The 13,830-nt window shown below is 49.5% G+C and overlaps 1 protein-coding gene across 2 annotated transcripts in view; it reads right to left on the bottom strand.

Moving 5' to 3' along the window:
* The window catches only part of LOC144145717 (uncharacterized), a 36,395-nt gene that overhangs the window by 21,870 nt on the left and 695 nt on the right, over positions 1 to 13,830 (bottom strand). Inside the window, exons 1-4 of one of the 2 annotated variants that reach the window (XM_077677412.1) lie at positions 12,901 to 13,032; positions 5,819 to 6,193; positions 4,107 to 4,523; positions 3,137 to 3,185 (exon numbers count right to left, since the gene is read on the bottom strand). In XM_077677412.1, the coding sequence (XP_077533538.1) occupies positions 3,137 to 3,185; positions 4,107 to 4,523; positions 5,819 to 6,193; positions 12,901 to 13,017 (958 nt within the window). In that variant the 5' untranslated portion in view covers positions 13,018 to 13,032. Of the gene's footprint in view, positions 1 to 3,136; positions 3,186 to 4,106; positions 4,524 to 5,818; positions 6,194 to 12,900; positions 13,033 to 13,830 lie in introns of those variants that run through there. The other variant, XM_077677411.1, reaches the window with a different exon arrangement.

Here is a 13,830-nt window from a genome sequence, read left to right as displayed (position 1 = left end):
CAAGTACAAGTAGTTTGACAGCACCTCAAAATCCAGGCAGAGACCAGTGTCAAGAGAAATGGCAGTGCCAACACTGTTGTGGCTCGTGTCTTTGCTTCTGCCAAGTACCATCAAAAATCACACTGAGGTCAGTCTGACCAGCTTGCAACGCAGTTACTTGCCTTGCTTCAGCAAGGTTGTCAGAGACGCCTTTTGTGGCCGCAACATGAACTTTCTTGGCAGTGTTGTAGAACGTCTTTTGATGCTGTGGTTTTGGTAGACCAAGAATGGCACAAAACCTGCACAGCTGATCGTGTCCGATGCCAACCGCGCGTGCAGCGAGTACCGCTTTCACATTGACGGCGAAACTATCACGGGGAGGCCGCAAACCGGAACTGCAGTTTCGGTTTGCGGCCTCCGCGACCGACGGCGGCAGCGCGCTGCGACGAGTAAACAGAAGAAATCACTCCCGCAGCCACTCCCGCAGGGCACTTCTCGTTTTTGCACTTAAGTTCCAGTACCGATGCGAGGCCCTTCCGCTTGTTCGCAACCTCAACTACGACGAGTTCGCACTTCCCGCACGTCGCGCACACGGGGGCACTCAAGGTCAGTCAGAGCGCCGACTCCACAGATAACTGCACCGCTCCCGTGGCTGGCTGTCTCCTCACCTTGGAAGGCTGCCGACTTCTTCTCCGATGCGCTTATAAAGCCGATATCTTCGCTGATAAAATCAGCCCCGCCTGGTAGAGCCGCGCTTGCAACGCTTGATGGCCCGGCGCCGTTAGGCCTCACGGTGCCGGTCGTGCCGGCATTGGCCGTGGTCGTCACAATGCTGCGCCGCTTGCGCTTTCCTTTGTACCGGCATGAAGTATGCTGCTTCCGGCGGCAAAAGTCACGCTTCTCCTCACCGCTCACGATTAAAAACACACGATAAGGAAATAGAAAAGACAGCGCGAAGTAGCGAACGGAACGATGCGGGCGATGGCGGCTCACAAGCGGCAAGAGCCAATGGCGGTCCCGCTTTCGCGTAACGTGATTTAAATGCCCAGTGGGAGCTCGCAAAACAAGCGGGAAGAAACATTTTTTTTTAATTTTTTTTACGCGGAGATACGAAGCTGGCGAGCGGCTCAATCGAGAGAAGAAGGCTTGATCTACCTCCCTGAAGTGACCAAAATGGCGGCGAGCCACGCTGCCGTGCGGAATAAATTCTCAAACCTGGCCGAAATTTGGCTTGATTGCGCGATTTCTTGGGTCACCGCGAGTCATTCAGACACATTTTTCACTAAGTTCTCGTTCGTATTTCGTTTTCATTTTTTCACCCATGAAAGAAGGATAGTCAAAGATGCTAATGCAAGGGAAAACAAAAAATCGGTATATTTCGAAAAAATCGTGTTTTTTCGACCCGCGTGTCCCCTTAACGCGCTGAAGCAACTCCCGGGCTTTGAGGCGCGGCGTAGTGGAAGGCTCCGGATTAACTTTTAACACCTGGGGATCTTTAATGTGCACCAATATCTCGACACATGGCTGTTTTTGCTTTTCGCCTCCATTAGAAGAGTAGCAGCTGCGGCCGAGAATCGAACCTACATCCTTCGGCCCAGAAGCACAACGCCGTAGCCACTGAGCCACCGTGGTGGGTTCTAATACGGGTAGTGTTCACTGCCGTGGCATGCATGTGGGCAAGCCTGTGTGTGCGCCACCATGCATGTGCCGCCGAGTCTGTGTTACGCTACGACTCCCATAAGATGGCGGTACTTGGCTGAGCTGGCACCGAATGGAGCAGAGCACATGATAACAGTTGCAAGAGCTGTCTGAAGGTCCAAACTGTACCCTACCGAACGCAAAATAATATCTCAACACCAAATACTGTTCCACGCAGCATCCTACGATCCACCTATTGCCAGAAACAGTTGAAACCGTCGTGCGACCAGGTAGAGCGGTATAAAAACTTCAGAGCCTTGCAACTGCGTCGTGATGCACCAAGTTGCGTGTGCATGCTACTGAAAGCCCATCGTTCCTTTAGGTTCTGTCACCTGTTCAAGGAAAACAACAGAAACACTATTGCCAACAATTTCGCCATGCGGAGGCCAAACTCAAGTGATTTTTTTGAAGATTGCCTGCGACTCGCTAGCGCTTGTGCAAACTAAGAGGTGTGAGTGGTGCGAGCACGGCATGGCTCAGGAGACGGCCTCACATGCACTAGCTGCTACGCTGCCACTGTATCCAAATAGCCGTACGCGTGACGCATTTCTTCGAAAGCATTATTTGATTTTTGTACAGAACCATGCATTAGAGGGCACTTCTGGTGACATCTGTGGTCGCACGCGACTGCAGTGTAGGCCTCTTGCACGGCATGTCGCTTTCGTTCAGAGTCACGGTTTCATTCTCCGGTGATGTAAAGTTATGGGGCAAAGAGAACACCACCACATTATCTGAGTGCAATCATTTATATACCTGTTAACACGACGGAAGAGCATCGTGTTTAAATGGGGAAAACGACGCATGCTGCTGTTTTTTGTCTGTGAGGCGTGGGCGCAATGCGCATGCGCAGGCAGGCACAGTGGCCCGGACACGGAGTTTTCCAGTGTCGGCAAGCAAAGAAATTCCCCCCGCTAAACTTTCCCGCGAATACCATCTATAGGTGGAATATCCCCTCCGTGACACACAAACACTGCACAATGACTGTCAGGGTTAGAATTAGGAGAGGAAAGGGGTTGCACACTTCGCAAATGAGCTTGCCACTGTATGCAAAAAGGTATACCCAACGCCGTATGCGCAGAAAACTCCTCCGGTGCAACCCAATGAGAGTGCGGGAAAAACCCAGGTCGGAGAGGAGTTATAAGCAAGGGGACAGAGAGCGCGACAACAGTGGGCGTAGCAGCGTCAAGGTGGCAGCGGCAAACACTGGCCACACGTTACAGCTTCGATGATTAACCACCTACCTGTACAGAAAGCACAGGAACTTTTCTTGTTACTTCAGCCACCCAAATGCCAGGCACTAGCTACCATTCCCAAACACTGAAACAGCCTGAGCCCAAAACACCCAAACTATGACGATAGTAAATTTTCCATCCGCAAGCAATATTTGCAGTGCAATCCGTGGCATGAGTGCCCAAACTGAATTCTCCCCCAGTGTTCTGCATGCACCGAAAACACTTGCCTCCATAGGTCGGCATCCTGATTCCTGCTTCTTTCTCCGAGCAAACCTCCTGAAATGGAAATATGCATACGTTGTTGACATGAAGGAAGCAGCAGCTTGAAAATGAGCAACCCAACATGAAAAGTCCACAGCACACACAGCAGGAATAAGATTACGGCATTAATTATCGCACGCTTGTGGCCCATTGCAATGATCTTGCTGCTGTTTTCGTGACACTGAGTGTTCTCTGTCCTCTCCCTGAAGGGGGATTCACATGGATGAAATCCACCCACTTCCTCCTTGCACCGCATATCACGTGATTGCACGTCACGCCGCCATGTGCAATTGTGCGAGGCAACCGGCACAAGCACCCGCGGTGGGCCCTCGGGAACATCGCCGCTGGGCTTGGGGACAATTTGTTTAAGTTGTACAGACAATCCCCACCTCATCGGAGAATCCTTCACTGTTGGCGGATAGCTTCTCACCCGCCTAACAACTCTGCTTCCATGACTCGCTCTTATCCAAGTTCCCTATTCCGGTGATACATGGTACGGTGACTCTGCGTGTTGGCAGCGGCCGACGAATGCCAGAAACTTCGGCCGGGCTTGCTCACCTATCAGTCATCTGCAGCAACTCAGATAAGAGCGAGTCACAAAAAGTGGTGGAAGCAAGTTGCCAAATGGAGGAGAAGCCTTTGGCAGCAGCGAAAAATATCTGCCAAAGCCACCCCTGATCCTAGTGGCACAGCTCTGGAGTGCCCGCTGCCCGCATACCTGCCAGGTGCCCCTCATGTTAATGCACGGAGCCGTGAACGGATGGATTCTAACTAACCCCCGTGGGAATCTCCCTTAATCCACATCGCACTGGCTCCCTCTTTTCCAAGTTTATCCCTCCCCTTACTGCCAATGATTTGAACACCTTCCAACAAGAGAACACAACGGAGACTGGATGCCTCCCCTTAGTTTGCCAACATTTGCCAAGCACAACGCACCTTGGCAAAGGCGTCGTAGCGCACGGTGGCCACCCGGCGGGGTCCCCCGCCCAGGGCGTCCACCAGCAACGGGGCATCGTCCCCCAGCACGCTGCCGTTCTTGAGGGTGACCAGCTCCACGTCGGGCTTGGGCCGCACCAACAGGGGCAGCTTGGCCCCGGCCGCCGGGGGATCGTCCGTGCGGCACGACAGGGCGGCCACTGCAGCGCTCGCCTTGCTGCTCTCGTCGTCGTCCTCCAGGGCGCTGCCACTGTGGGGGGGGCCCTCCCCGCTGTCGTCGGGCCGACCCGCGCGCACCTCCAGGACGCCGCGCGACACCGCCACGTGCCTCATGCCTCGGCCCGCAGGGTTGGGCACCCCGCCCCCACGGGGCCGCAACAGGCCGGACGGCGCCATGCTGCCAGAGCTGGCCAGGTCCTGCACAACCGCCAAGGCAATCAGGCATGGTACAATTAGCAAGAGGCGGTGCAAGCCCAAGCCGACACCCACCCCCGTCACCCAGTTGCATAACGTACCTTACAGTGTTACCAAGAAACAGGTGGGAATGGACTTTAGGAAGCACCCACAATTTATCTCCAAGATGTACCATATAATACTCTTCAAGATTGATTTGATTGATTGATTGATTGTGGGGTTTAACGCGCCGACGCAGCGCAGGCGATGAGGCGCGCCGTAGTGGAGGGCTCCGGATTAATTTTGACCACCTGGGGATCTTTATCGTGCGCCGAAATCTCGTACACACGGGCGTTTTTGCTTTTCGCCTCCATCAGAAAAGCGGCCGCCGCGGCCGGGAATCGAACCCGCGACCTCGTGCTCAGCAGCGCAACGCCTTAGCCACTGAGCCACCGCGGCGGGTATATAATACTCTTCAAGCGTGCCTATTTAAGTGCCCTTACACCGAGTTCACTCTGGCTCCCTGAATGGCGCTTTGGCTACACGCCACTAAACAGCGAAATAAAGTGCCCCCGGACATGATGTCATTTTCTATAGCTGCGTAAATGTTCCGCAAAATTACTTAAAATTCCCTCCACTTGTCACACGAGAAACAATGTACATACTTTATTGTGCTTACACTGCAATTAGCACTTCTGGAAATTCCACAAAAAAAGCCCGGCGACTAAACACTGCCGGTCACATCACTGTTATTCGTTCTGCAGCGAATTACAGCAGTCTTATTGAGAGAAAATAATCACAGAGCGTGGATTATAACAGAAAAGACTAAACTGGAACACAACCACCAAGCCACAACAAACCAGCTACGCGAACGCTGCAGAGAACGGCTGCCATGGAGCAATGCCCCACCAGGCTGCACCGGCACGTCGTTGGGGGCGAGGTCATTTTCTTGTTTTTTGATGCTGATTCTTTTTTTTTTGTAAAATAAATCAACAAAATATTCATAATATTTAACATAACTAAAATTCATCTAAATGCTCGTTGTTTTATGTGGCTTTACCCGATTTTCCGACCCCTGCTGACGAGACAACTCGGTGAGCCGGCCCGGGTGAAGTGCGTTTCAGGAATGAACTAGAATTAAAGTGCGTTTGATGGAAAGTGTCACTCGCGTAAGTCATTTAGCTGCTCCTAAACGGATTTTAGCCGAGTACACTCCGTGGAAGTGCCCTCAAATAGGCACATTAGCCGGAGTACAGGTCAAGGTTTTCTCCCCCTCCCTCCCCCGAGAGAGAGAAAGCGTGCTGCAGCACAGTGGTCACCTGCAGAGAGACGGAGCCGCCGCCCCCCGGCCTCGGGTGGTGGTGGTGGCTGCGCGCTGTGGACGAGGAGGAGGGGGAGGAGGAGGAGAGCAGGCTGGGGGGCAGGGCGTGCAGGGAGCCATCAAAGAGCTCCTCCTGGTCGCGCACCTCGCGGCGCAGGCTGCGCACCAGCGAGCTCGAGCGTGCCTGCGGCTTGCACTCCACCAGCTCGCGCAGCACGCTCTCAAAGGCGTCGTCCGACAGCTGCGTGATGTCCTCCCCCCGCCACTGCTGCGGGGCAGCCGGGGGCGACGAGCGGCCCTTCGCCACGCCTAGCCGCTGCTGCTGCGCGCCATGCCCCGTTGAGGAGGAGGAGGAGGGCGATGAGGAGGGGCCCTGCACACGCAACGAGTGGGGGACAACACATCACTCACCCCTCCTCCGGCCGCTGACCATCCGCGGTTCATTTGTCAAGCGAGACGCTCGACACACCTAATATTGCTCTTCTAACGTTGAGACTCATCATTAGTCAGAAATTGATGGCCAGCAGAAACAGACGCTCGACACACCTAATATTGCTCTTCTAACGTTGAGACTCATCATTAGTCAGAAATTGATGGCCAGCAGAAACTGTCTTACAGGTGTACAATGTGCAGAGTCTGTAGATTTGTGGTAGTAACAATACAGTACCAAATAAAAAGAAAAAAAAAATGCTGTTACACCTCACATCTCGCTGTGCTGCAAAAGTCTTCAAAAGACAACAGTCACCTACTGCTCCTACCTCTTTATACCTCCCTCCTCCCTGCCCTTAACTCTAATTACAACCAGAAAATTGGCCGCTTTTGATAGGTTTGCCTAAGAGAAAAATTCATTTCTCCACAACAGTAGGTCAGATTAAAAAAAAAAAAAAAAAAAGGACATTGGCACTCACGGTGCCCATGCCATGCAGCGATGCCAATCTTCCATTTCAGACACCCAGATTTCAGAGTCCTCTCGAAATCGGGCAGTTTGAGATTACTGGAAACATTAAATCCTCCTCCCACGATGCAAAAACCTCCTCAATGACTTGCTTTGCACTAACAGCTATCACAAATCCCGTACAAGCACGCAATCCTGAGACACTTGCTCAGAGTTGAAAACGAAACTCGGTGACGAATGGTTGCTGCAAGTCACAATTAGTTTATTATGATTTAGCTGTCAGAACCTATACCTGCCATTTTCTTATTCGTTATTGTTGCCTGGTTGCACAAATAAGGTCCGACACGCATAATCGTCGCCGGCAGACTTTCAGCCACGAGCTGTCACGGAACAAAAATCGTTCCATGACCACAGCCTTCCGCCTTGCAGCAACCTTACATTCTTGCACAGAAACAATACTGAAACTGTTGCAAGCTTTGCAGGATTCAGCAGTTCCACTTAAAAGCAGCACTAGGCCTCCAGAAATATCAACGCAAAAAACTGAAACGGGCCGGTGAACAGCTGGTGGCGCGCAAGACTGGTTTGGGGCCGCTGTCCTTGTCTGAACTGGTATCCGACGACTGGGTGTTATCTTTTGACCTCCAACTGAAGTTCTTATAGCAGAAGTCAGGCGTGAGCGGGGTTATATCACCGGCAGCATGCTTTTTTCAAGGATCAAACTGTCTATGCGTCTCCCGGCCTTGTACACCCCCAGCTGGCCTGCTCAGGATATGTGGCACACATAAGATGTACCCCCGATGTCAAAAACAACAACAAAAAAAAAAAAAAAAAAAACCTCTCTAAAACAGCCTGTTAGTAGTGACCAATGAAGGTGACATGGGAGATCGGCTCAAAGTTGGGTAACTGTGTAGTAACGCCAAAAATAAATTTTGCAACGTATGACGAAACCAAAACTGTTGCAAACTGCCTGTGAATGGTCCTGTGGTAATTAGAACTACAACACGGCCTAGAAAAACGTGCGCAACGGCAATTAAACTGTCTAAAATCAAAAGACAACACTGTAAACAGGCAGTACTTTAAATTTTTAATTTTTAGCTGATTTCACTAAGTATCACTGTCAGAGTGCAAACCCAACGAGTCTTCTGGTTCACTATTGGTGCCAATAATGAAAATCAAACACTGATGCAGTGTAATTACGAGCGGCACGCCTTTCACTTTGGTAGCAGTGACGTGAAGACCACGCCCCCTTCCATACTTTGTTTATGCAGGTGACTGTCAAAAATCCCATTCTTGTCGCATAAATGAAAATTAGTTAAATTGATTTTGAAAGGGCACTTCTAAGCAAATCCCAAACAGCTGTACTCAGGGCTCCGAAGTTATCATTCAAACTGAACGATTTCGCACTGCTAGGGTGACCACACATCCCGCAACTCGCAGGACTGTCCTGCATTGAGGGTTATTGTTTCGCGTCCCCCTAAGCGATACGAAAATCTTCAAAAATGTCCTGCATAATATGTCATTTGTGGGATCAGCCAGTAGAATCCCATGCTTTGTGGGTGAAAGGGAAGTGCTGACGTTAAATGTCTCGCACAACGCTAATTGCTGAATCTGCAAAGCGACACATTTGATTGGTCACGGTACAGAGAGGCGGCAAAAAACTCAGTGTGGGCACCACTCGGTACAGAGCGGGCGCACTTATGTCATTCACTGCATTGCCAGTGAGAAGATTCTTGCTAGCGCGGATATGAGTGCCGTCGCATACCGCCCCCAGGCACACTCGCGGTGGCCTAGCATCGTGCCCAGCGGGGTGCGACATTGCTGGTGGGTGAATGATTGAAAGCTGGTTATTTGTATCCTCAACTTTATCAGTTACTCTATTCTGGCATTGCAAAGATGACAAAGTTTCAACAAAAATTCCCTAGTTAATATTTCATCGTGCTGTCTTACCAAAGCAAGATTCCACAAGAACAGAAAGCAATTACCTGTTTTTTTCCCCCCGTAAACAGTGATCCTTGAAACTAATAAAATGTACCCTTTAATTTGAAGTTTCTTGCGGTCTCCGTGAACTTTGTATTAATGGAAGACGACTGAATATGCAAATTGCAGCTAGATTAGTTACTGTCGCAGCCAAATGGAAATTGGAACTGACAGCAGCTGTCATCGTCGTTGGCAGACCACTGAGTGATTATGTCAGTAGTCTGAAGGCCATAACTGTGCAGTCAAAAGCTACAAATCTGTATTATGGTAGATCCATGGAACCAGCATCACACAAGCGTGATGAAGCAGTAAAGTATTGCCGGGGGAAAGTATGGTGCTTTCGCATCCAAACCATATAAGCCTACTCAAACCATTGAGGGTCATGGCCGTACATGTACGGCATCGGCAAACACTTTCAAAATGGTCAATGACGTACATGCACAGCATTGCTTGTATCTTTAAAAAGTGCGCCTTTTCCGCCAACTTCTCTTGCTTGGCATGTGCTGCCACACTTCGGAAATACGTCAAATTTTTTTCTTGCGCCGAAGGCTCTTCTTTTTTTTTATATACGATTTACTTCAGCGGCGGGCCGGCTGTCATTTGCGCATCCGCTAACAAGGGGGCGCGCTGTGTATAGCCCACCTGGTGCCCGGGCACCTCTCGCTTCTTGTGCCTGCCGCAGACCAAGGTTGCCTCCGAAACTGATGAGGCTCTTTTCTCCTTTTTTTTGTATTTTCCACAATAGTGCAAATTTCACGAAAGCTACATTTGTAATCGTTATAATAGCGTAAATGTAAATAATTGGCCAAACAATTTTGAAAAAGTAAAAAATAAACTTAAAAATTACAGAAAATGGCACACCGTGTAACAACCTCCTTTCCACAATAATGAAGATTTCACGAAGTTCCACCTGTAATCGTTAAATAGCATAAGTTGAGATTATTGGTGGGACAGGATTTAGAAGAACCAAAAAATGTTAAAAACTCAGTCAAGACAAGTGGCATAACAGTGCTACGCATCAGTAGACACCTCTAAATTCCTGCACAATTTTTTCTTGTCTGCTTTCAGTTTCCCCTCTCTTTCTTGCACGCAATAACGGCATCATGCAGGCGACGTGTTTGGTTAAGCTGCACAGTAACTGCACAGCAAAGTAGGGGTAGCTGAGGTGCTTGAATCTTGACTGATTATGAGGCTTAACACACCAATGCCACACAGGCAATGGGCACGCTATAGCAGAGGGCTCTGGATTAATCTCGCACACCCGGGTGTCTTCACTTAGGTGGCTGAACCTCAAATGCAGAAGCAAAATAAACAGAAAAGGTAAACAGAAACCTGGCGCAAAAGAAAGCTGTTGACACACAGCTTCCAAAGTGTCAGCTGCAACCCGATTTTCCCAGCCTGACAAATTTGAGCCAGCATTCGTATTTCTGCATCCTGTGCAACACTTCAGGGGTGCCTGTCAGCCCACTTCGAATGGAACACAACCAAATGGCACTCAAACTCAAGTACATAGCGCAACTTGAGGGCACTTCAAGAACACCATGGAAATATTAAAACCACAAAAACACTAGAAAACAAAATTATCCATTACTTTCCAGACCATTCAGTTTAAAAGAAGAAAATAATCAGATGTTTTTTAAATACTTTCAGACTTTTTCCCATTTTTCAGTGATAGAAGCGTTACTGGGCTATTCATGTCCATGTGTGCGTGTGCACCTAACCAGGCATTTCACCTTGAAACCTGGTCTGGGTTAGAGCCATCATAACTCAAATACCGAGCCAATTGTGGAATAATAACCACAGCCCCTTACCTCGGCTTCCAGTATATACTCCCATGGCAATCGTAACTGAAACGCAAAAACAATAAATGTTCCGCAACTACTGTGCCTCCCCACGAGCGGCAGACAGATGGTATTTTTCTTATCTTGCTAGCACACCTTGTATGGATTCTTGGGGTGGATGACTCCTCCGGCCCTTCTCCATCATACCTCAATTTGGCTTCTAATTTTACGTCCGAAAGAACATAAGCGGGACTGCTGTGTTGTGGTGAGGGGGACTTAAGAATAACACGAATGTATCTACACAACACAGCACGCCCCAAATTCAGCACGCTTCCTAAGGATGCCTGCCGATGCCCATGTTCGTCGGACAGAACAAATTGCCAAGGCAATATCAGAGCTCTTGGCTCAGCTGCTGCAGCCCTTAAAACAGGCTGTAGGCCGCACGCGACAGGGCATTTTGTCACAGCCGCTTTCCCCTATTCAAACTGGAAAAAACACTTCACAGGATGAAGCTACACCTCGGTTCTAAGTGTGCGGTAATGGAGGCTTCAGTTTAATTTGACCCCCCGCACAGAAATCTCGACACTGGCGTTTTCATTTTTTCTTCCCCCCAGCAACACAGCCAGGATCGAACCCCCCCTCTCTTGGGCCCAGGAGCCCAATGCCAAGCCCCTAAGCCACCGTGGTAGGTCTGAATACAGTATGAACTTTTCTTTCACATATAAATTTAAAGAGCTTAAAGTCAAGTGTTCAAGCAGTGTTTCACACACAGCCATTCTACTCTGAATTTGAAATTTAAACGGCGCCTCTAGAAAAGAACAATGGTGCACACACCATCATTCACTACATCTAAGAAAATATGACATACATCAAGCTCCCTGTTCACGGCTGACAACAATAGCATGGGGGGAAGCAAGGCACCAGGGGTGCTGGAGCCATGCTCAGTCACGGGCCACACCCAAAACCACATCTATATGTTGCTACCCCAGGTAAAAATTGTCTTTAATAGCCTCACATACAGCCGAGTCTCAGAAGGCTAAGCTCAGTCTAGTGGCTTTAAGATGGGTATTGCAGAAGTGGAGTCAACTCTTAACTCACAAGGGAATCCTCTTTTTTTTTTCTTCTGCCTACACATTTTGAATTTGCAACTCGAAGTTCTGATTTTTTTCTCTTCCCTTTTGATACTGCTCACATACTGTCCCAAGCTCTGTAATGCTGAAGAAAAAAAAAACTAGATAATGACAGGAAGAAAACCTCGCAAAACCAATTACAAGCAGTAAATAACTTTACATTGAAGCCTTGCAGCCAAGACAGTGACTATGTAAGAACGCTTTCCATAAAAGGGAACATCACTGCATTGTGCGCTGCTGGCTGTAACTTGCTATTAGGTCAAAAGCCCTGCTGCTGCTCTCAGTTATGGATGCTCAATAAAGCGAGTTCACCCTAAACGCCTACTTGCTGTACGCATGCATATCAAAACCGCACTGGAAACAGGACTGACTCAAAGCTTCCTTTACTTTGCACATAAAAATAATGCAAAGGTTTCCCCATTCTCATTACAGAATGGTACTGCCCGATTGGAGCCCGAATACTTAAGAAATGAAGGAAAGGATGAACAATCTCTTCAGCCCATTTTAAATTCTGTGAACAAAGCAGCAATACCTAACTCAGATGTTTTGTGGCAGCCAAATGTAGTAATTCAATACCGCCTTTATTCCCAATGTCGAAAATGCAGTCAGTGCTTGAAATTTTCCAGGTCCCCGTTAATGTTACATGGTAATCAAACTGTATTGACCAATTTGATTTCCAAACTGCCCCCCCCCCCCCTCTCCGGCTGTATCGACAACTCCCTCTCCACTACAAGTGGGCAAAAAGGTAGCACACACTTAAGAAAAAGGCAGAGAAAGATAGCATTACGGAAACGAATTGGTAAGCGATTGACGTCAAAACAGAACCACTGAAACGTGCGCTTGAGAACATTTGCATCAGAGCTCGTTACAATGATGTCGGCATTTAGTTGGCTCACTAGGCATGCCGTGACCCGTAAAGCTGACATATACGTCTGCCGCACAGAGTAAATGCTGTTGAACAGCAAGCAGTCACTCTGCCACCATATTACTCGGGGTCTTCCGGATAGCAGCGTCTCAAAATTCAGCACCGCCGCGCCTCCTCTATGACATGATCTCCCCCGCCCCAACACAAAAAGACGCACTTCGGCTCGAACGCCACAGAGGGCGAAGGTTGAATTATTTTCGCGATAATCCTTTAAACAGATTATTACACTCGGCTGGGATGTTGTACGAGCGCGTCGCTCCCTACAGCGCCCAAAAATTACAAAAAAACGTTAACGGCGCGCAGCATGCCAAAAGAAGACAAACGCAAAAAAAAAAAAAAAATGACGCCTGCCGCAACAAAGATGAGTCTCACGCTCTCGAAAATTCCAGGGCCGGCGACCGACGTGGCCGTAAACTGCCTGCAACAAGCGACCGTCGGCACTTGGCACGGGACGCGACACTCCCTACGGTGCCGACGCGATCGACGCATCGTTTACGACTGCCTCGTCGCGGCGCGTGCGAGTCCCGTACGACGGGGCCCGAAACGAAACATAACCAAACCGCACAAATTGATGCGCCTGCTCTTGCGCGACCGCTGCTCGCGTTGCGGAATCGAATCTAAACGCAAGAACGCTCACCCATCAACGGCGCATGGGTGGCCGGACGACAGCTCATTCAAATGCCTCCAGTGTCGACGCATAACTGCCCGAATAATAAGCGAAACTTAAACATCTGCACGCTAGCTAGCCCTAAGCCACGGTCACGCTTCAAAAAAAAAAAAAAAAAAGTTACGCGGTGACGAATTGCACGAAAACGAGTTAACTGGCATTTTTGGGGGCGAGATGACATCAACAAAACAACTAATTTCGGTTGAGAGCGCACTAGTACTGTTTAGCACCCCCCCATAGGCTACGAGTACCGCCCTGCGTTTGCTTTTCCCGGCAAGGGTCTGAGAGCACGTGGGAGTGACCGGACTGCACGCCCCGGCCTCGGCGGAAGATAAAGTGGGCGACGACGCAGCGGCCGCGAACAGCACGCTTCTCGCATAAAGGTGCGAACACTGGCACAAACTAAACCGATGCACACCGAAGAAAATTCGATTAACTCGCCTGATCTAATAAGCAGCTGATACACAAAACGGAACGAGTTCGCGTACTGAACCACGTATGCCGGCAGGCAACGAGGCAGACGACATGGCATTTCTCGAACGCACACGCGTTCTAGCTATAAATGCACGAACAACAAGAAACGGTCACCCCCGTGACATTTACTAAACGGGGCGCGCAGTGTTGCACAGCCTGCA

This window comes from Haemaphysalis longicornis, unplaced genomic scaffold (assembly GCF_048455015.1).
Source record: "Haemaphysalis longicornis isolate Haplotype H1 unplaced genomic scaffold, Haemaphysalis longicornis Haplotype H1 scaffold_7, whole genome shotgun sequence".
In the NCBI taxonomy this organism is placed as follows: Eukaryota; Metazoa; Arthropoda; class Arachnida; order Ixodida; family Ixodidae; genus Haemaphysalis; species Haemaphysalis longicornis.
The sequence above is the reverse complement of the archived record's forward strand: the minus strand, read 5'-3'. Positions and strand labels throughout refer to the sequence as shown.